Below are 21,323 nucleotides of genomic sequence, written 5' to 3' on the forward strand. Positions count from 1 at the left end.
CGGAAGAGAGCATAAAAATAACGTTACTAATGATGCAGCACGCAATGCGAATGGCATGTACAACAACACTTTGACCCCCTTTGATCTCCCCCCTCTCCACACACCATAAATAGTTAAAGATTACGCTAAACTCAGTTCAAATGCAAAAACAAAATGGCCGGGAGATGGTAACTAGAGCAGCTTGACAACTTTAATGCGTGCGCTCACACAAAGGTAAAGAAGAAGTCAAAGAAGTAGAAGAAAGTGGAGGCACAGCTGAACCCTTTTGTGCCAGTTAAATCCAATTTCATGGCACACACACACACACGCACACATAGAGCCCAGAGCACATACATAGGGCTCCGCCAAAAGAAAAAAAAAACATACAAATAAATAAAAATAAAACAAAACAAATAACTTGCGTAGTACCTCTTCCCCCCTCTCTCACTCCATCTCAACCCGAAAAACCGCGCTCGCGTCACTAATGAGACTCTCCAAACAACACCCGAGCATACTCCAAGCATCCTTTCCCCCACCTTCCTCATTCAACCACCCACTTCTTAGTCCCTAGACAACAACAGCATGCCAGCATGTTTCTTTCTGCGCCGCTGACACCCAAGGCAAAGCACACAGCGAAAAATTCAACAAGCAGCCAGCAGCTAGCAATAAAATTTAAAAGCGTGATTATTTCTATGCTATGCAAAAAAAAAAAAAAAAAAACAAGGAGTGAAAGAAAGGAGACGGCAGCTAGCGCAGCTAATTATGATTTGCTTTAAACAAAAGCTAATTACAACTAATTTCGCGCTAAAAGCCAAAGGCAACAAAAAAGTGCCTGATTAAGAAAAATGCGGCGGGGTTTTTATTTCATTTTGCTTTCAGCTTGCTTGTTTACCTTACAACAAGAACAACAACAAAAATAAATCAAAATAAAGGATCGTTTTTCATTTCAAACGCTGACGCTGTTAAAAGTCTGTCATATGTTAACATGCTGCTAACATATCGAATTTATCGATAGTATATTTGCCAGTTGCTGTTGCTGTAAATTATTTTTTGTCAGTATATTTTTTTAGCTGCCTAGTGCGCATTTATTAGCGCATTTTCAATTTCTGGCAACAAGTAGAATAAAAAAATTTCTTTTTATATTTGTTGTTCCCACCTTTGCCGAATTTAACAACATCAATTTCTGTCGGTTGCACAGAGAAAGTAAATATATACAATGGGTGATGTTGACAAATGGATTGAGATAGTGAAGGAGTGCAAATATCTGCCGGAAAATGAATTGAAGAAACTCTGTGATATGGTCTGTGACATACTGTTGGAGGAGACAAACATACAGCCCGTGAGCACGCCCGTCACCGTCTGCGGCGACATTCACGGCCAGGTAAGCGACATGCCAACGCTGGTCACACTTGTCAATGTGCTCCTTTACAATTCCTGTTCCTTTTTTTTTTTGTGGTTTTTTGTTTTGCGTTTCCTATGACAGTTCTATGATCTGGAGCAATTGTTTCGCACGGGCGGCCAAGTGCCCGACACGAATTACATATTCATGGGCGATTTTGTGGATCGCGGCTATTACAGCTTAGAGACATTCACACGCCTGCTCACGCTAAAGGCGCGCTATCCCAGTCGGATCACATTGCTGCGCGGCAATCATGAAACACGTCAGATCACCAAGGTTTATGGTTTCTTCGATGAGTGCTTTAGCAAGTATGGCAATGCGAATGGCTGGAAATATTGTTGCAAAGTCTTTGACTTGCTCACAATAGCGGCGGTAAGTCAACAATAAACATATTACACCCGCACACAGTAATAAACACAACACACACACGCACACACACAACGACATTGAACACACTCCCCCTAAACACATGCTTGATTATTATCGATAACATTTGCAGATCATCGATGAGGAAGTGCTTTGCGTACACGGCGGCCTAAGTCCGGAGATTATAACGCTCGATCAAATACGCACAATCGAACGCAACGGCGAAATACCCTATAAGGGTGCTTTCTGTGATCTTGTGTGGTCCGATCCCGAGGACATGGAATACTGGTGCGCTATTTTATTCAATACATATTTGAACTCTATATGCTGAAAACTATGAAATTTATCATTTGGCAAATAGTGTTCGATATATCGTATAAATATAAATTCTAATATGTTATTTTTTTTTGGCTTTTTTAGGGGCCAAAGTCCGCGTGGCGCCGGCTGGTTATTTGGTCACAATGTGACCAAGGATTTCATGAGCATCAACAACTTGGATCTGATATGTCGAGCACATCAGCTGGTCAACGAGGGCATCAAATACATGTTCGAAGGCAAACTGGTCACAGTTTGGTCCGCGCCCAACTATTGCTATCGCTGCGGCAATGTCGCTGCCATCCTGAGCTTTGATACGGCGCAGGAGCGTCAGACACAGATATTCCTGGCTGTGCCCGATTCGGAGCGTGTCATCCCCAAACAGAATACGACGCCTTATTTCTTGTAAAAACCAAAACAAAACACAAAACGAAAAGCATGCAAATCGACAAAGCACTTCAACAGTCAATCAACCAAATCCTATTGCCGTTCCAGCTGCAAATCGCAGAGCAGTACACACACACAGAGACAGATACACACACACACACACACTCACGTATTCTCAATTATGCTCAACAACAAAATAGCAACCAATCCTTGTATTTAGTTTACGACTTTTCTTTAATCAGAAGGTCGCTGGCTCTTTTTCTCTTCAGCATTTCTTTCCTTCTATCTTATTTTTTTTTTTGTATTATTATTTAAATTCATAATCGTTTAATTTTCTACAAAAGTTATTCAAATTTAATGTGTGGCACTTAAGCTAAACAAACAAAAAACTGATTAAAACCGAAAGACATTATAGAACATGCTGTTTTCTTTTCGACGTTTCAAAATAATAAAAAAACACAAAATAAATAAAAAAAAATTGCCTGCCTTAAAATAAAAACTACTATTAAACTGCATTTGATAAAATTGCTGATATTATGTTATAAAAAAAAGAAAAACAACAGTCATTATATGTACATATAATTTATATCGAAGCAGCTCGTTTTAAACCAGTTGTATTTAAATGACTAGAATACGCTTTTGTACTTTCAAATGAGTGAACAACAAAAATTATATTCAAAGAAAATGTTTAAATAAAATAAACTTACCTTTCACGCCTGTCAACAAATATATTTTTTTATTAAAAATTTCGAAATTTTGAAGCATTCTAAAAAGTAATTCCATTAAAAGCTTCTTCCAACAATTTGTTGCACCAAATATATATCTGGAACATATTTTTTTTTAACTTAAACTCCAAAATAAAGACTTTAAAGCATAAATCAATTAAATCTCGATTTTCAATTTCATTTGTTTTACATTCAAAGCAAACTATTTCAATTAAAAGCAAATAATTGCAAAATGCTTATAGATCCAAATGCTTGCCGTCTCGCTCGCACCGCATAGGGCTGTCTCTTTCACATACGTAGACAACAATTAAAAAATCAAAATACGCATTCATTGTTTTACATTAATTTATTTAACAAGTTCTCGTAGTTTGTTGATTTTGTTTTCTATTTTTTGTTTTCTTTTTGAGTTGTTCAGTTGTTCAACAATCAAAAAAAATAGTGAGCGAAATAACAATCGACTAAATTTCATATATTCTCTAGCAAATGTATAATTATTACAATTTTCTTGATCAGTCGCAACAACGCGAATTACGCGACAAAAAATAGAGAAAAACAAAATATGTATAATAATCGGTATAATAATAATAATAATAGTTAAGAATGCTGTAAAAGCAACAACAACAAAAGGCCTGCTTTGTTTTCTTTTTTTTTTACCAGAGTTTGTTTTCTAGCTGCAAAAATTTTAAATACAACACAAAAAAAATTGAAACATGCTTGAAAAAAAAAATTTGGCAAAACGAACTAAAAAAAAAAAATGGATACTAATCACAATAATTGTAATTTCAATTGCTTTTCAGTTTGTTTTGCAACGAACGAGAGGCGAGTTGTTGTTGTTTAGGTGTTTGTTGTTGTCGTTGTTGTCGTCTGTTGTTGTTCTAGTTGTTGTTGTTGTTGAGTTGTCGTGTTGTTTAAAGCTTGGAACTTCGGGGAGTGAACTGCGCTGCACAATCGACTTTCATTCCATCATCTTTATCTTCCTATTGCGGCGCTATATAATTATGCTCAAATATATCCAGCTCGTTCTGTATATAATTGGCCTTGTTGCGCAGCAACTTCAATTGCTTCTGATTCGCCTCAAGCACATTCAGCTGCGACTCCAACGTCTTGAGCTCCTCATTCATATCGGTGGTGGCCGTGTCCACAGTGCGGCACAACCGGGCAAAGGTGCTCGACAATTCCCTAGAAAAGCGAAATAAGAGAGAGAGAGCGCAATTAGAAAATGAATTACACAAATTGATATCCAGATTTCTCATGTTCAAGATATTTCTCGCCAAAAGTTATGTTAACGATAAAATATAAGTCTGAAAAGCTCTCTGAAAGCTGAATTTCTCAATTTCAAGATTTTCCTCGCATAAAGTTAATGCAAATATAAACCAATCTTTCATACATCTATACATCTAACAATTTTAATTAGTTACAGCACAGTTAAAAAAAAAGAACAAACTCTAAACTAACAGTTTGATAAGGAGCTATAAATATAAATAGCTCATAACACAGCTAAAAATAAAATACAATCCCTAAACTAATAGACTTCTATTAATGTTATATATTACTTTTAAATTTCAGTTGATACCTAATCATAATCATTTATCCTGTCATTTACTATTTAACTGGAGGCTTGAGGCAAATTTCACATTAACTTGTTAACTTGAGATTAACTTGAGAATAACATAAGATCTTAAACATATTTATTCTGTCATTTAATATTTAACTAGACGTTAACGTGAGGTTATCTTGAGATTAACATGAATTTAACTTGAAGTTAGCTTATTAACTAAAGTTAACATGAGAATAAATTGTTAGCTTGAGATTTAGTTGAGGTAAACTTGTTAGCTTGAGATAAACTTAAGAATAATTTGCTAACTTGAGGATCACTGCTTAACTTGAACTTAAGAAACCGTTGAGAAATCGAATACAGATTTGCTTTATATGTGAATTTGTAGCTGTCACTTACTGCTGCACCTGATGACTGCAATTGGCCGAAGTCAGATCGACGATCATTTTAAGCTTCTTGGTGGCATGTCGCACATACTGCCCCTTGAAGGTGCGCTCCTTGGCCGAATTGGTCCACGACAGACGCTCATACAGATAGATGCAGCCATAGAGCGCTCCGATGCCGACAAGGACCCGCCATCCAATCGTTTTCAGCATCTGCAAGTGTTCGGTATTCAGTTGATAGCGATATAATAAAACCTGCTTGGGCCAGCAGCAGTTTCAAAATGATCAACAACACAAAAAACCTTTTGCAAGAAGGCTACTTACAACGCCAGCGACAACCAAACCGCCAACGGTGCCCTGCGAGCCAATCGAGGACATGGCAAAGCGTGATATAATCGACAGCTGTTCCGGCGTAATTCCGCCCACAACGCCCGGCGTGGGCAGCAAACAGACGGGCGTTGTTTCCACCGGCGTGCTGACAGGCGTGACCACAGTGTGCTGCAAGAAGTTGATGGGATTTCAGGATAAAGGTTTTCCATACTCTCTGTTTTCAAAATGTTAACTCACCCCAATACTGCTCTGGCGATTAATCAGCGCCGGCGTTTGCTTTTTGCTGCGCTCTCGCACCTTGCCGGTGAAACGTTGAATCATCGCCGCAATGCCCCAGCTGAACTTAAACTCGAGATCCTCCTGAAAATCGGCGCACAAATTCTGACAATTCAGCGAATAGAGCATCTCGAATGGTTGTGTTCGCACCACCATTTTGCTGCTATTCGTGACGAGTTGTTCATTCGGGACGAGAGCATGCATTCGATCCGTCATCTCGTTCTGTGCGGACTCCACATTCATAGCCAGCGCCATCGAGAGACGAGCACGCAAATTGCTCCCCAAACCGCTCTCGACGTGGGCATTCAATTCCTTCTTGTAGATGTTGAGCACCAGACGTTCGGGATGGAACGGCATATTGAACTCATCGATCAGGACACCGAGACGCCAAATCTCTTCGTTGAGGGCCTTCGAGACCTTCTCCTCGACCTCTTCGACCATATTGTGTATCTTCATTTTCATCTCACGTGTGACTTGCATCATTTGTGTTTCGGTGCCTTGAATGCGTTCGGTTAGCAAATTCTTTTGATCCTGTTTCAAATTGCGAAAGATCGTGATGCGTTCATAGATATTGTCGAGCATCGATCGCATATCGCCCGACACGCTTTTACCGCGCGAACTGTGCTGTTGGAATTTGGTTTTGACGGCACTCTGCGAGATGCATTCCTCGAATTTGCGCTCAAAGTCCTGGAACTCAAAGTAGCGTATCTGAAAGCCTTCCGCGATGGCGCCCAAATGCGGTGGATTGCCCTTCGATTCCTCGATGCGCGCCTGCAGCGTTTCACGGGCGGACACGAAGAACACACGTTCGGCTGCCTCCTTTTCGTTGCTCACCTTCAGCTCCTTGGTGAGGAAATCGATGCAGCGCTCCGTGTGCTGGGATTTCACCTGTTTTACAGTTCGGTGCGGGGGGGGAGGGAGTGCAGGCCAAAAAGATTGCGAGAGTTATTAATATTGTTTGAGAGACTGCATTTGTTGGATTGTGTTTTTCATTGGCATACAAATGTCGTACTTCTTTTATGTTTTAATTTGGAATTTTTTAAATATTTGATTTTTTTTGCAACTATTAAATATTGAACAAATAAATATATATTGTACAATTTTGTTTATATATATTTTTAGAAATTGAATTTTTGTAATTTTAAGCTGCGACTTATTGAATTACTAAACTAACTATCGATACCATAATCGATAGTATATTGAGCAAACAATAGATGATGGTGTTTAAACTACGCTTAGCTCGAGATCTCAACCAGACATTTGCATGCGCAATTTGCAAGAAGCTTTGAAGCTTGGAAAATTCTTTTCTTTTCTTTTTTGGAAGGGGGGTCAGAGGCAAATCATAACAAAACACAGGCAACAAAGCGCATTTAAGTGTATTGTGAGCTTGTCGGGATCTGGGTTTGGATGACATTACCTTAGCCAGCTCCTGGCGTTGTTGTTTTTGGTTTTTTTAGGTAAAGGAATTTAAACGAAATTAATGGAAATATACAAAAACAACAACATTTACAAATAGGCTTACAACAAAAATCGAGAGAGAGAGAAATACAAAAATATAAATAGAAGAATTGGACGTTTGAAAGATCTTACCGATTCCTGGAACTCTGGCTCATTGGCCGACGCATCCCAGCGATTGTTCAATATAAAGATATTCGGTTTCGATAGCTTCTGCGAGACGGTGTGAAAGAATTGCTTCTCGGCGCGCGTCATTGTCGATTCGGCATTCAAAACGAGCACAAAAACATCGGCATTGAGACAATGATTGTCAATCCAATCATCCAAATTGGCGGAGACATCAACGCCCGGCGAGTCGACAAACACAACATCATCGCGCAACAAACTGCAACGTTCGCGGGGCCAAAAGATGCGCACCAAGCTGCTCTCGCAGAGTTTCTCCTGGCACAAAGCATTCGCCAGCTGTTTAATGTTCTGCAAGTAAAATTGAACACTGTATTAGAAAGGAGTTCAAGCTACAGCAATTTTAGCATACTTACTACCACGTTGAGCTTCTCATCGGAGCCCTCTTTCATGAGATACGCTTCGCCGCCATCGCTGCCTTCAACCTGACAGAAACAATTTGTTGTATGCCCAATGCCGCTGGGCAAAATCTTTTCGCGCAACATCGCATTGATCACAGAGCTCTTGCCATTGGAGGTGCGGCCAAAGAACGCGACTTTCATGTGATCCCGCTGCAATACTTCGCGTATGGCGGCCACCTTAAACACATAGCTCTCAAACAGTTCCCGCTCCGCTTTGTCCACAATTTCGGCATCCGCGTGTAGTGCTAAAAATAAGTGCAAACTTTGTAATTTCTTTTTATAGAACACTTTTCAGTACATCGACCTCAAGTTAATGCGTGAAATAAGACATTGATATTGTAAAGGTTTTTATTTCTAAGTTAAGTTTAACCTCCAGATAAAAAGTTATCCTTTACGTTTAACCTCTATTTTAAATGTGATCGGTTCGATAAAGCATGGAAACAGTTTGTAAACTCACCATTAATGAAGGTTGTGGTCTCGAGCACGTATTCCTCGATTTCCCCATAGATGTCGTTAATCTTCTTCTTGGCGCGCACAAATATCTGCAGCGGTGATTTATCGTTTGTTTGGTACATACGATTATCGGACATCATTGGATTGAAATTGGCCGATGTCGATGACGCCGATGTTTGCAGCGATAGATTGTGACGTGAATCGTCCACGGTATCGGTGGCCGTTGAGTTTTTATCGTCGTTATTGTTGGGGCCCGTTTGGCCGGTCACCAGTGAAATGGTGCGATTCAGATAGGCCGCCATTATTTATGTTTATTTTTTGGTTTTATTGTTTTTCGCCAAAAACGTCACAGAGAGAGGAGAGAGAGAATTTTGATACAAAACAAAAGGTATGTAGCCTAGATAAAGGAATCCCCTCTCTTGATGCCACCGCCGTCGACGCTTCCCCCCCTTTTAGGCTGGCCACGCGTGCAACAACAACAAAAACTATGATGAAACAAACATAAAAAAAAATTAAAGTAAAAGCTTCACAAATTGGTAACGATAAAAGGAAAGGAGAGTAATGCACGTGTGTTATCGTTATCGATCGCTCTGCTTACTGAACTTGTTGTTGTCGCCGTCAAATTTGCACTAAATTTGTCTTAATTATTTTGTTTGTTTTGATTTCTTTTGGTTTTTTTTTTCTTTTGAGGGGGGGTTAAAGTACTCAAAAAGCTATGGCACAAAACTGAAAAGAAAAGGTAAAAGAAAAAGTAAACGTAACGAAATATGACATCAAAGGCACAGAACTAAATAATAATAAAAAATACTACAAATATACAGACAGTCGAAATAGCAAAAATTCCACACTCACACGCATACACACACCACACACACACACACACTAATGATGCTGCTGCAACGGCGCAGTTTATTTATGTTTGTGTATCCGACTAACTGCGTGTGTGCTTTTCTAAGTGTGTGTATGTGTGTGCGTTTGTGTCTGTTTGCAATCGTAATCAACGAAAATTATATACATATATGTATATTATATGCTGATAAGTTTTAAGCAGGTCCCGTTGTTTTGATTGCGACCCGCAAATTACTGTGAATTGAACCTGGCCACCAACTAACCTGATTTGTGCTTTCGCTCATCGTATGTTTATGTTGTTTCCGGCGAACGCGATTCCCAAAACACGCAGCCCCGTTGTTTTTGTTGAGTGTCTGCTGTCCTTGTGGTTTGTTGTTGGTTAAGTTGCGTTCCAATTGTCCACTACCATGCACTACACCTGGTGATTTGTTTTCTCGCTTGGCGCTGCACAAATACCGTTTATTTTGCCTATAATTAATCTATAAATGATGTAACGCGGTGCACAAATCCGCCAACAATCAGCGTGACCGCAAGACGTATTTAACAAAAATATACTTTCCTGCTGCCAGCTTTTGCGGTATTTTACCACCCAAGTGCTCACACATGGTCACACTATAGCCATATCGAATTTTTATTATAGGTGGTGGCAGGCCGATAATTCGGCCATCGAAAAAAAAGCATTGCATAACTTTCGCGCATGGCGCCACAATTTAAATTGCAATACCACCCAACGGAACCATTGTAAAGAAAGAAAAGCATTTTCGTTTGTGTTTTTGTATATTATTGTTCTGTTTTTTTTATTACGTTTTTTTTAGAGGTTTTTCATTCCACTTGTTTGTTTGTATTGGTATTGGTATTTTTCGTTATTATATTTACTGGTTTGCAATAAATTACATAAGATAACAATATGTTTCCATTGTTTAAAGTAAAAATAAAAGAAAAAACTATATAGTTAGGGGTAAATTAAAAGTAAAATGTTATCAAGTTAGATGTGTTTTTAAGATATTAGGCGGGGTCCTTGAGTAGTGGTTCGGGTAATTTGGTAAGTCGAGTCAATGTATCGAAAAGTAAAAAAAAATATATAAAGAAAAGAAAAGAAAAGACAAACGCCTCCAAACATAATAATTGATTGGCTTAAAGTGTAGTTAAGTAACAAATAAAATCCAGAAAATCGTTCAGGAAGGAAACACCAAAAGTGAAACAGAAAAATAATAATAGTGAACAAAAAAAAAAAAAACAAATGTTCAAATCGTTGGAAAAATGCTGAACATAACAGTAGTGCCAAGAGGAGAAGAAGGTGGACAGACGACACCTAACACTTTGTGTATGTGTGTGTGTGTGTGTTGTGTCATCGTCCAGCCATATATAACTTAATCTGGTATAAATAGCGCTTATACAAATAATTAAGTGATTTTTTGTTTTTCCTTTTTTTTTGTTTTGTTTGCTATTGCTGTTCCTTTTTTCTTTCGTTATCATTCATAATTTAGCTATACTACTAAATATAAATTTGTTGTCTTATTTCCAACTTATTGTTTTGCTGTTGCAGTTTTGTTTTTGTTATATTTTTTGCTTGTGATTTCGTATTTGGTTGTTCTCTGCTCACTCTCTCTTGCTCTCTCACTAGTTCTCTCTCTCTTTCTCTCTCTCTCTGTCGTTCGATTCGAAACGATGCGTCTTCATCTCCTCCCTCGCGCTCTCCATCCTCTCCATTCGTCGTGAATCCATCCATCCATTCGTCCATCACAATTTGATAATGACTCATTGCATTCTTGTGTGTTTTGTGTGTGTGTGTGTGTGTAAGTGTATTAGATGCTACTTTCGCTACAAAATTTGTTTTCGCTGCTTCTCTATGCTCGTGTTATTGTTGTTTTTCTCATATAATAATTTGTTGTTCTTATTGTTGATGTTGTTGTTTCTTTTGCTTTTGCTTTTGCTACATTTGCTGAACTTGTTAGATCGCCTGCACCTGATGCAGAAATGCAGACGACACCAATAATTCCAATCCAACCATCCAATTGTCCAACGTCCCAACCCCCATCCACACAATGCGATCATCTTAAGCTTACTTCTTCTTCGTCATGTTGACGAGCATGTCGGTGGAGAAGGACTTGGGACGCTCGATGGGCAGGCCCAAAGCACGATCCCACACCAGGGAGGCAAGAACACCAAGAGCACGCGACACACCGAACAGGACAGTGTAGTAGTTCATCTCTTTCATGCCGTAGTATTGCAGCAGGACACCGGAGTGGGCATCTACATTGGGCCAGGGGTTCTTCACCTTGCCGGTTTCAGTTAGAATTGGGGGCACCACCTTGTAGATCTTCGAGACCAACTGGAAGAGCTCATCGTCGGGCAGATGCTTGAGGGCAAACTCACGTTGGCAGGTATAACGAGGATCGGTCTTACGCAGCACAGCGTGTCCATAGCCGGGCACAACCTGTAAAGCAGAGGAATGACGAAAATAAGTGGGACATTAGCGAGAGTTACGTAAGAGGGAACTTTCAACAATTTCGAGCACTCATCGATAAGTTTAGTCAAGACCCAAACCAGTGCTTATCGTAGAAACGAACCAGATAAGATAATTATTGTAATTATAAGTTATACCGCACCTGTCCGGACTTGAGTGTCTTCCAGATGTATTCCTTCAGCTGCTCCTCCGATGGATTGTTGCCAGCCTCGCGCTGCAATTTGCGCAACCAGACGAGCACCTCCTGGTTGGCCAGACCGTGCAATGGACCAGCCAAACCGTTCATGCCGGCGGCAAACGAAAGGTAAGGATCACTGAGAGCCGAACCAACCAAGTGCACGGTGTGAGCGGAGACATTGCCACCCTCGTGATCACTGTGAATGGTCAGATAGAGACGCATCAGTTCGGTGAATTCGGGACTGTCGTAGCCCAGCATCTTCACGAAATTGGCGGACCAATCCAGGTTCGAGTCAATCGAACGGGAGCCCTTGCCGCCGCGATAGGTGTTGCAATAGATGGTGGCCGCAACCACTGGCAGTTTGGCAATCAAATCCATGCTGTCCTCGTACACGTATTCCCAGTACTTGGACTTGTGCACACCCTCTGAGTAGGCTTTGGCGAATTTGCTGTCATGATTGAGAGCGGTGACGGCGGCAGCGAACTGCGACATTGGATGCAATGTGGTTGGCATGTTGTTCAGCATGGTGACCACATGCTGGGGCAGGGCAGCACGATCAGCCCACTCCTGGGAGAGCTGTTGCACCTGGGCCTTGGTGGGCACCTCACCGGTGAGCAGCAGCCAGAAAAGACCCTCGGGCAGTGGCTCGTTGCCACCGTTGGCGGCGGGCAACACCTTCTGGCACTCGGGAATGGAGAGGCCACGGAAGCGAATACCCTCGTCAGCGTCCAGCACAGAGGTCTCGGTCACCAGGGCCCTGATGCCGCGCATGCCACCGTACATCATGTCGATGGTGGTTTCGCCCATCTTTGTGGCACCGAACTCCTTGCGGAAGGCCTTCACGCGCTCCTGCTCCTGGGGAATCTTGGCGGAGAGCACATCGCGCAGACTGGCGCCATCCGAAGACAATTGGCGCACATAGTTCACGAGTGGCACCTTCTGCAAAAGCAAAAAAGTAAATAACGAATTTCATTTAAAAAAAATTCATTTAGAAATAATCCATTTTTTTAACAGAGACTCGAACCGTTAGTAGCTGAAGTAGTAGAAATAGCGAATTTCATTTTAAATAAATTATTTAGAAATAATCCATTTTTTTAACTGAGACTCGAACCGTTAGTAGGCTGTCACACAGAATTAAACCATTGCTTAGCAAAGACACGAACCGATTGTAGCTGTCACACTGATTGATGAACAGCTGTGCTGCTTAGGATATGCATTACTAATTTATGATTATCGATTGTCGAGAAACAGCTGAGAGAGCTGAGGACGACGACAATCGACTGTCATTGAGCTGCACTTCAAATCGCAATCAAAGCGTAAAATTACGCTCAATTCACACACAAGCTGTTGATAAGCAGCGCCAGACACACACCACACATTTGCTGATAAGAAGGCAAAGCCGCCCGTTTTTTCTTGTTTTCTTTTTTGTTTTTTGCATTTGCAGCCTCCACCTCGGCCTCGTGTTGTACACCAACAAAAACATTCAGCGCACTCGTCGTGAGTCAGAGCTTTGAGCAGACATTAACCCAGGCAGGCAAGCAGCAAGTGTGTACACACTGCATTTGTTATTGTTATTGTAGTTGTAGTTGTAGTTGTTCTTCTTGTTGTTGCATCATTTTATTCCATGCGCAAAACAAAAAAGAAAACACGCAAAACAAAAACAACGCGCCATACGCAAAAGTTCAACGCAAAATTTGACCGTTGCTAGCAAGAAGCAGCAGCAGCTTCGTCAGCAAACCGGTTAAGACTAGTTTTTTTTTCTTCTTTTTTATGATCAGATCGGAACAATCGTCGTTGTGTCCCCATAATGAGACACGCTTAAATCGACGCTGTAGGGAAAATTTTTATTGTTGCTGTTGCTACGCGTGGCGTTTTTATTATTTTTTTTTGCGCGCGCTAGACGCTACTGAACGAAATGGAAATGAAAACGGAATCCAAGCTCAAGCTTAAAGTACAATTTTTGCCATTTGATTGACAAGACGGACACACAGACAAGACATCGTTCGTTGTATGTACATTATTTTTGTTGTTTGTTTCTCGTTGCAACTTGTTCATACCCTGTGTGCATGCATTAGAAAGCTGGCATCTATGAGTTTAGACACGCTTAACTCGCATAGTTGTCAGCTTCGGAATGCATGCATTAGAGGGCTCACGTTATTAGCGTGCAGGGTATATGCAAGTCAATCAACTTGCTATGCTATCAGTTTTACTTGTTGGTTTTTTTTTGCTCGGCTAGTGGGTCAGGCAAATTCAATTAACCATGTGAACTTGTGGCGCGGCGCCGCCAAGCGACAAGCAAATAGAATTGCATGCCTGTTTTGTTGTCAGCTTATATTGTTGCTCCTTTTCCACACACAAACTCACACAGACACACACACACAATCAAAGTTTACACGCACACTAAGCAAACCGGTTTACTCAACCGGCCCCAAAAAAAAAAGGAATGCCGTTTCATTGATAAAACGAAAAAAAAACAAACATTTTACGCATCGTTTATCGATTGTGATGTGAAGAGTTGGTCGCTGACGTTTGACAGCTGATTGCTACGTCACTAACACCCACACACACACACATATACTAATTGATGGTATGCAAATTAATTGCGAATAGCATAAATCTTGGCGCAGTTTTATTAAACACGTCGGCATGCAATCATAAAAAATGCTGCACTAGACAATCAAGCAAGAGACAGCGAGAGAGAGAGAGAGAAAAATCGTCATCAACAGCCGCTAGGCCGCCAGACTGTGTGTAACTAGATATCGATTCATTTTGTTTGTTATGACAAAAGCTTAATGACATGACCATTGCAATCGGAGACATTTTCTCTCCACATGCATGCATGCAAATGTGTGTGTTTGCGGCTGCGGCTGCGGCTGACAAATGTATCAAACAGCATTTTGTCAGGTGGCTATTAAACCACAACAGCAGGCAGTGCAACAGAGACAGAACGATTTTGACGTCTACAGGCGACGATGATGCCCCTTAAGCGGTTTCGCGGTTCTCTTCTTCTGCTGCTTCTGCTAATTGAGCTGTCCGTTTGTCAGAGATACACGTTGCGATTAATGATGCGAGAGAGTGAGCGAGAGAGAGAGAGAGAGCTTATGAGTGGGACAATGCTTGCATTGCATAACAATAGCCCCAACGGTTGAGGAACTGTTGCTTTGTCTCATTATCTTATCGCACGTTCTTATAAATAAAATACACTTAATATTTGCGTATGCATGTTGTTGTTGTTGTTGCTGTTCGCAATTTTCAAAAAAAGAAAAAGTCATGAACATAATCTGATTAGTTTCACGGGCGACAGACATAGTGTACAAAGAGGGCGGGGGGGGAAGGGAGGGCGAGGGAACGGAACAGCTGATAACGCCATTGAAATTTGAAGGTCCCCACAATGGTCTCACGCGCGACCAACTTATCGCCAATTATCGCATAACCATATACTACATATATACATATATATATACATATTCTATATATATAATACCTACATATATAGTATAGAAACATATAATTTATGATTGAGGAAATCGCAGTCGCGTGTTTCCAGCATAATATTGAGAGATAGCGCGTCGCATTCGATCTTTTGCCTTACATAATAAGAATCATCAGACAATCTCTTTATTTCTTCTATCTCTCTCTATCTTAATATTACACGTATTTTTTTGTTTTATTACAATCTCTAAATATAAAAAAAAAAACGCTTTGCAACCTCGAAATAATCTCCGTGAGTTTTGGCATCAAGGTGAACACGACAAAACACAGCAAAGTTGCATATTATATTGCTCAAGTCTCAAGTATTGCCACTTATCGGTCAATAGAACACGCGAGAGAGCGAGACAACTAGAGGGGGGGACTATAGCACACTTGATCCGTAGTAACGACGCTCTTAATAATTATCGAATCAAGGTTCACACAATTCCAACGCTCATCGTTAGCGTGACTATTTCAATTGTCCCGTCTCCATCTGTTATTCATATTATTATTATTGGTTGTAATTGTTTAATACGACGTTTAACGGATATAATTGCAATCTTGCGATACTAATTCTCTAAACTCATTCATATTTCAATTTTTATCAAATATGGCCGCCGCCCGGAGGGAATTACCCCAAAGCGTCAGATAAAAACGATTTAATTAAATTTTTATGCGCAATCGTCGTCGCTATTTGTCCTTCCCCCTTTCTTTATCGTTGCGCGTAAAATACTAATAAAAAAAATAACTTAAAAAAATTAGACGCCGTCTAAAAGTAAATACGTCAAATGACGTAACCCCTTCCCCGGTTAGTGTTCAGATCGTTAATTACAAATGCGCGCTAATCAGTAAAAAAAAAAAAAATGAAGAGAACAAAAAAATACTTTGAGTCAAACGAAGTCTCTTTCGAATAGCGAGCAAGACTCGCTCTCTCTCTTTTTAGAATTCTCAGTATTCTGACTCAGAATCCCATCATCATCATCAACATCATCATCAACATCAGCTGAAGGCGGGGGAAATCACACGACGGGACGAAGACAAACGGTTCAATGAAACAGTGTCAAGTGTTTCCGACAACTGGTTTTCGTTGTCGTTGTCGTTATTGTGTTTGATGCGGCTGATCTCAATCACAATCAAGCGCAAAAACAGTTGCTAATAACTATAATTTTGCAATCGATCAATCATCAATCAGTCAATCGCAGTATTAGCGATTTAAAAACAAATAAAAGTTATTGCTTCACAGTTATATTAAGCTTAATAGCGCAAAAACAGTTGCTAATAACTATAATTTTGCAATCTCTCAATCATCAATCAGTCAATCGCAGTATTAGCGATTTAAAAACAAATAAAAGTTATTGCTTCACAGTTATATTAAGCATAATAGTGCTGATCTCAATCACAATCAAGCGCAAAAACAGTTGCTAAGAACTATAATTTTGCAATCTCTCAATCATCAATCAGTCAATCGCAGTATTAGCGATTTAAAAACAAATAAAAGTTATTGCTTCACAGTTATATTAAGCTTAATACTGCTGATCTCAATCATAGTCAAGCGGAAAAACAGTTGCCAATCACATTTTTAAACTCTCAATCATCAATCAGTCTAAAACAGTTGCCAATCAATTTGCAATCTCTCAATCATCAATCAGTCAATCGCAGTATTAGCGATTTAAAAACAAATAAAAGTTATTGCTTTACAAAATTGAAAAATCGAAATAACAGTTTAAATAATAAATCAAAGTAAATAAAAAATGAAAACCAAGTACATATTTTTAAGTTGAGTTATTTAAATAACTTACAGCAAATAAAAATTTATTGTTCGTAAATGTTGCAAATATTGTTTGTAAATATGTATGTATTATTTGTATTTTTTCCAACTCTCCCACAAACAGAAATATTATCATTAATCTTTGAATTTATTACGTTGTCAATCATGATCAATCGCTCAATTGTGTACGCATCAATCATGCGAGCTTTTCGCTCTCACATATCTAAGCTAATTAGCCACGTATATTTTTTTTTGTTTTGCAACTTTTTTTTTTCTGTTATGCATTTCTAGGCTGTTGTTTGTTGTCGTCGTCTTCATTAGCAAGGCAAGCTATGTAAATATTTGAACTGCGTGTGTTGTGTGTGTGTTGAGGGATCATAAATATTGTGCGACTTATATTGAAAGGGGTTTATCGAGAGCCCCCACCTCCCTAATTAAATTAGCACTTTACGCTCGAGCGATGAAGTTTTTTGTTTTGTGGGGGCGAGGGGGGAAGGGAGGTGCTGCAGAGGGGAAGGTTCTATTTTCGCATTATTAAATTTTTCTATTTCCTTTTGCTATCAGCAGCTCTCTCAGTTCGCTTTTTTTTTGTATTTCGATTTCGATCTCTCGATCATGTGCCCCGTACAACAAATTTGTCATGCTTATCAGTTAAGCCCTCATATACTATATAGTAGCGAATCGCCACTTGCGACAAAAATGTAAATGTCTCTATACTTTTCAATTGACACAAAGACACACAGAGAAAGAGAGAGAGAGAGAGTGAGAGAAAGAGATTGTAGTTGAAATGAGTGAGAATTTCTCAAAAATGTGTTGCATCACATGATCATTAAAATCTTGCAACAATTTATGTGTGGTGGCGCCTTATCACAGGCTTTATCTTGACACTTTTAAAGTTTCCATGACGGCATTATTTCACCAGGTTGCGTTGTTATCATTTATCAACTACCATTACCCAGCACATAAACGTGCGGAATTTTGAACGAACCCCTCATAATAATAATCGCATAAGTGGGGGCGAGGCAACGAGAACGAGAACGAGATATTATTCAAAACGACAAAAAATATGGTGCATATATAAATTGTTGCTGCTACTTGAGAGATTGGCACGAGCTTCACACCACTCCACTAATCTAATGATTAGAAAGGCGAACCCATAAATTAAATGCCAATGCAATAATACGTGGCCCCATATACACACACTTCCACATACACATAGAGTTAAGAGGCATATAATGCTTATACGGCACAATCGATAATGGTCAAATTTAAGATTCGATAACAACAAAAATTAATCGCAATCGTCTTAAAGCAAAAAGAGATGAGCTCTTCTCGTCGTTGTTATGCAATCGTTTTCGTTTGATCAGCTGTTTTGCACATTCGCTCTCATTCACCCACCCCCACACACACACACACACACACAAACACACACATGCATGCCAGCGTTGTTGTTGCCAAAAGGGCAGACAGACAATACGCTGATGTGCGTCCCGTTTTAATGGGCGAGCGAAACTTTTACGTAAGCATTGGTCACGTATCGTGACGTATTAGCGGCGGGGCGATAAAAAATTTCGCGTGTGTGTTATTAAGTTTGGTTGAACGTCAAAAGGCTTTGCGTGCGCTACTGTTTTGTTGTTCGGTATATTTAGTTGGCATTTCACATACACACACACACACACACACATATTGCACTCGAGACCGGAAGAGAATGCATAAAATATCGAACAAGCCCTTTTATCAAAATTTGCCCTCTTACGATATTTTTAGCAAAGAGAGAGAGAGAGAGAGAGTGAGCGAGAGTGTATCGTAACAAATCAGTGAAGGACGTTTGTCGCCGTCTGTGGTGGCTGCGCGTTTTGGCGCCATGCCAAATGTACCACAATAATAATAATAACAACAAGAACAACATAAGCGTATGCATAACATTTTCAAATAGATTATTTAACTTTATAGTATTACGCATCGAAAATCTGTTTGCGTCACATTCACGCGCTCTCTCTCTCTCTCTTTCTCCGTCTCTTTGGGCTCTCTGCACGCAGTCGCTCTCGCGTCATATGACGACGAAAATGCCGCTTCAAAAGGAGGCTCGTCCTGTAAGCCGCCATACATGTGGGCGTGTGTGTGTGTGTGTCTATTGATTTATCGATTAACATTTTGCCAAGTGCCTTTGCACCGATTGTTTGTTTTTTTGCCAAGTTACATAACACAGACACATACACTAAGCATATACTTGGTATGCATGTGTGTGTATACGTGGCATTTTCTTAGCATTGCCGGGTGGGCGGCAGCGGTCTATTTGCTTTGCTTGCTTTAAGGTCATTCGACGGACAATCTTTGCAACAGCACAACAACAAAAGATGCAACAACACTTTTGGCCAGCAGCATCACCAGCAACAACAACACGTGACGCGCTTCTTTTTTTTTTGTAAGTGAAACAAAATGCGCGCGATAGAGAAAGCACAATAAACGGCTTGCTGTGTATATTTTACCTGTGCGTTCTCTCTCGCGCTCAAACAATTGCGCTCTCTTAAGCGTGCTCTCTCTTGCTCTCCGTGAGAGCATCGTAGTAGACTCGTAGTAGTTTTGTTGTTGTAAGATTACAAGAATTAAAAAGGCCGCGTGGTATTTTGTTGTAAGCGAAATGGACAACAAAAACAACAACTGTCGAATGGAAGTTATGCAAATGACATTTTGAAGCAGATGCACAGCACAAAAGTGGGAAGTTCATTAAACTCTTCTTGTCGCAAAGCCAAAAAAAGAAAAAATGGAAAAAGAAGAAAAAACTAAAACGTTGATGTTGCTTTTCTGCGTCTGCGTCTGTGTTCTATATGAGATTTTTATTTTTATAAAGATTCGCTATTTTGAGGCAAAGTGAAAAATGTTGCGCCCCGATTATGTAATCACGAGAAAATTAGCACATAGCGCAAATGTTACCAAAAAAAGATACAAACACACATATATGTATTTGTGTATGTATTTTGTGTGTGTGTAATGCATTGTGTATGTATTTGTTCTCAACAGGATTTTACTTTACACTTATCACAACACATAATTCAAAAAAAAAAAAAGAAACAAAAATTAATTCATCATTTGCGCTGTTTTTTTTTTAATCGCAAGCACATGGCTGTTTTTTTTGGCGTGACGTTGCCCTTGCTAACACTAATACACACACATTAAACACGTACTTAGCAAAGAGAGAGAGAGCTGTATGTGTGTGTGTGTGTTGGCAAGCCACGCTTGGTTTTGCCTTGAGGATCCTTTTGCAATAACAAAAACTACACTTTTGGGCGCAATTTTCGGACTGTCCCAGTCTCTCACTATTAACAAAAAGGCTCGCATTTTATACAATAGTAGCACCAACAAAAAAAAAAAGTTAGGGAAAGGAAAGCGTAAATAAGTTAACTCACCTGTGCTTCGGCAATTTTACGTGCAGAAATGCGATAGAACGACATGATTTATGTTAATTTCGGCTAAATGATTTTGCGCTCGAGATCAACACAAAACTGAGTTTGGAAACACACTAAACACACGTACACACACAGAAAAAAATTGCTTTCCCCAATGGATTTTTTTGTTGGAAATGTTCTTTTTCTTGTGGCGTTTTTTCTGTCGTTTTTGGCGAGCGAAAAACTGTTTCCTACTCTCCCTTCTTTTACGGCAGCTGCGCGGCAACTGAAACTGAATGTTAAAATATTATTCGAATTCGAATGGTTGGGTTGGTTGGTTTGGTTTTGGCATTCAATTTGTGCCCACCACCGATTGTTGTCGCTGCCAATTTATCGATAGTTCTCCCACATAAACCGCGATAAGAAACTGCAACTCAAGACAAACAACTATGAATAAATTGCTAAAGCGCAATGCTTAGTTTAACTACAATTTAATACTGCTGACGCATCTAAACGCAATAAGTATGCAAATTCTGATTTCATAAATAAGATGCCGCTTATCGATAACGTTATAAATACTAAACCGACTAAAAACTACTCCCACCTACGCAGAAAACAGCTGATTCCAGCTGCTTTTCATTTTTTGCCGCGCATTGGTAATTTTTAAATAAATAATATTAAATACTAGCTCACCTGTATTAAATTTGCATCTTCAACGTTTGATTGTTCCTCTATAGTAACTGCGAGCTCTGCAGCGTTCGCATTTATCTTAATCTCCTTAAGTAAATTACCACAGGCTGCCGAATCCTTAAAATTGTTGTTGCGACTAGTAAATAATGTACGCACATGTGATTGAGCCAGGAATTTGTTTAATAAAGCCATTTTTTGTGTAGATGATGTATCGACTTTGAATTGTAATAATAAAAAGGAAAAAATATGTCCAATGCTGGCTAATGTTCTTTTTTCCAAATAAAATTGGTTGCTTTACAATGCCTAC

General features: G+C 39.7%; 3 protein-coding genes across 7 annotated transcripts; 1 reads left to right on the forward strand and 2 right to left on the reverse strand.

Moving 5' to 3' along the window:
- The first annotated feature begins 1,068 nt into the window (after positions 1-1,068).
- Positions 1,069-3,703, forward strand: LOC133847454 (serine/threonine-protein phosphatase 6 catalytic subunit). Its single transcript, XM_062282506.1, has 4 exons — positions 1,069-1,360; positions 1,463-1,750; positions 1,878-2,032; positions 2,165-3,703. The coding sequence occupies exons 1-4, from the start codon at positions 1,196-1,198 to the stop codon at positions 2,466-2,468; spliced, it is 912 nt and encodes a 303-aa protein (XP_062138490.1). The 5' UTR covers positions 1,069-1,195; the 3' UTR covers positions 2,469-3,703.
- On the reverse strand, positions 3,499-9,584 carry LOC133847447 (transmembrane GTPase Marf). Of its 4 annotated transcripts, none has more exons than XM_062282492.1 (9): positions 9,320-9,584; positions 8,212-8,933; positions 7,710-7,999; positions 7,306-7,644; positions 7,133-7,144; positions 5,677-6,603; positions 5,434-5,607; positions 5,126-5,364; positions 3,499-4,350 (listed from the first exon to the last, which is right to left on the reverse strand). In XM_062282492.1, the coding sequence occupies exons 2-9, from the start codon at positions 8,507-8,509 to the stop codon at positions 4,149-4,151; spliced, it is 2,481 nt and encodes an 826-aa protein (XP_062138476.1). In that variant the 5' UTR covers positions 8,510-8,933; positions 9,320-9,584; the 3' UTR covers positions 3,499-4,148. The 4 variants fall into 4 exon arrangements, with proteins under 4 accessions (XP_062138476.1, XP_062138479.1, XP_062138478.1 ...); XM_062282495.1 differs by having other exon boundaries at positions 5,126-5,322; positions 9,320-9,582; XM_062282494.1 differs by lacking the exon at positions 7,133-7,144 and having other exon boundaries at positions 9,320-9,583.
- An 848-nt stretch (positions 9,585-10,432) lies between these two features.
- Positions 10,433-21,223, reverse strand: LOC133847448 (probable citrate synthase, mitochondrial). 2 transcript variants are annotated; one of them, XM_062282497.1, is made up of 3 exons: positions 21,020-21,223; positions 11,666-12,640; positions 10,433-11,493 (listed from the first exon to the last, which is right to left on the reverse strand). In XM_062282497.1, the coding sequence occupies exons 1-3, from the start codon at positions 21,206-21,208 to the stop codon at positions 11,119-11,121; spliced, it is 1,539 nt and encodes a 512-aa protein (XP_062138481.1). In that variant the 5' UTR covers positions 21,209-21,223; the 3' UTR covers positions 10,433-11,118. The 2 variants fall into 2 exon arrangements, with proteins under 2 accessions (XP_062138481.1, XP_062138482.1); XM_062282498.1 differs by lacking the exon at positions 21,020-21,223 and adding an exon at positions 20,348-20,615.
- Positions 21,224-21,323: the final 100 nt, after the last annotated feature.

The sequence above is a fragment of the Drosophila sulfurigaster genome, chromosome X, assembly GCF_023558435.1.
Source record: "Drosophila sulfurigaster albostrigata strain 15112-1811.04 chromosome X, ASM2355843v2, whole genome shotgun sequence".
Taxonomy (NCBI): domain Eukaryota; kingdom Metazoa; phylum Arthropoda; class Insecta; order Diptera; family Drosophilidae; genus Drosophila; species Drosophila sulfurigaster.

Bases quoted from the DNA above. Each gene is read 5' to 3' on its own strand.
- LOC133847447 (XM_062282492.1), bottom strand. From the start codon at position 8,509: ATGGCGGCCTATCTGAATCGCACCATTTCACTGGTGACCGGCCAAACG. The intron at 7,645-7,709 runs GTAAGTATGCTA...TTTTACTTGCAG, and splicing joins ATGAGAAGCTCAACGTGGTA to AACATTAAACAGCTGGCGAA. The intron at 5,608-5,676 runs GTGAGTTAACAT...AACTTCTTGCAG, and splicing joins ATCGCCAGAGCAGTATTGGG to CACACTGTGGTCACGCCTGT.
- LOC133847448 (XM_062282497.1), bottom strand. From the start codon at position 21,208: ATGGCTTTATTAAACAAATTCCTGGCTCAATCACATGTGCGTACATTA. The intron at 12,641-21,019 runs GTGAGCTAGTAT...TTGCTTTTGCAG, and splicing joins AAGATGCAAATTTAATACAG to AAGGTGCCACTCGTGAACTA. The intron at 11,494-11,665 runs GTGCGGTATAAC...TCTGCTTTACAG, and splicing joins AGACACTCAAGTCCGGACAG to GTTGTGCCCGGCTATGGACA.
- LOC133847454 (XM_062282506.1), top strand. From the start codon at position 1,196: ATGGGTGATGTTGACAAATGGATTGAGATAGTGAAGGAGTGCAAATAT. The intron at 1,361-1,462 runs GTAAGCGACATG...TTCCTATGACAG, and splicing joins GCGGCGACATTCACGGCCAG to TTCTATGATCTGGAGCAATT. The intron at 1,751-1,877 runs GTAAGTCAACAA...TAACATTTGCAG, and splicing joins ACTTGCTCACAATAGCGGCG to ATCATCGATGAGGAAGTGCT.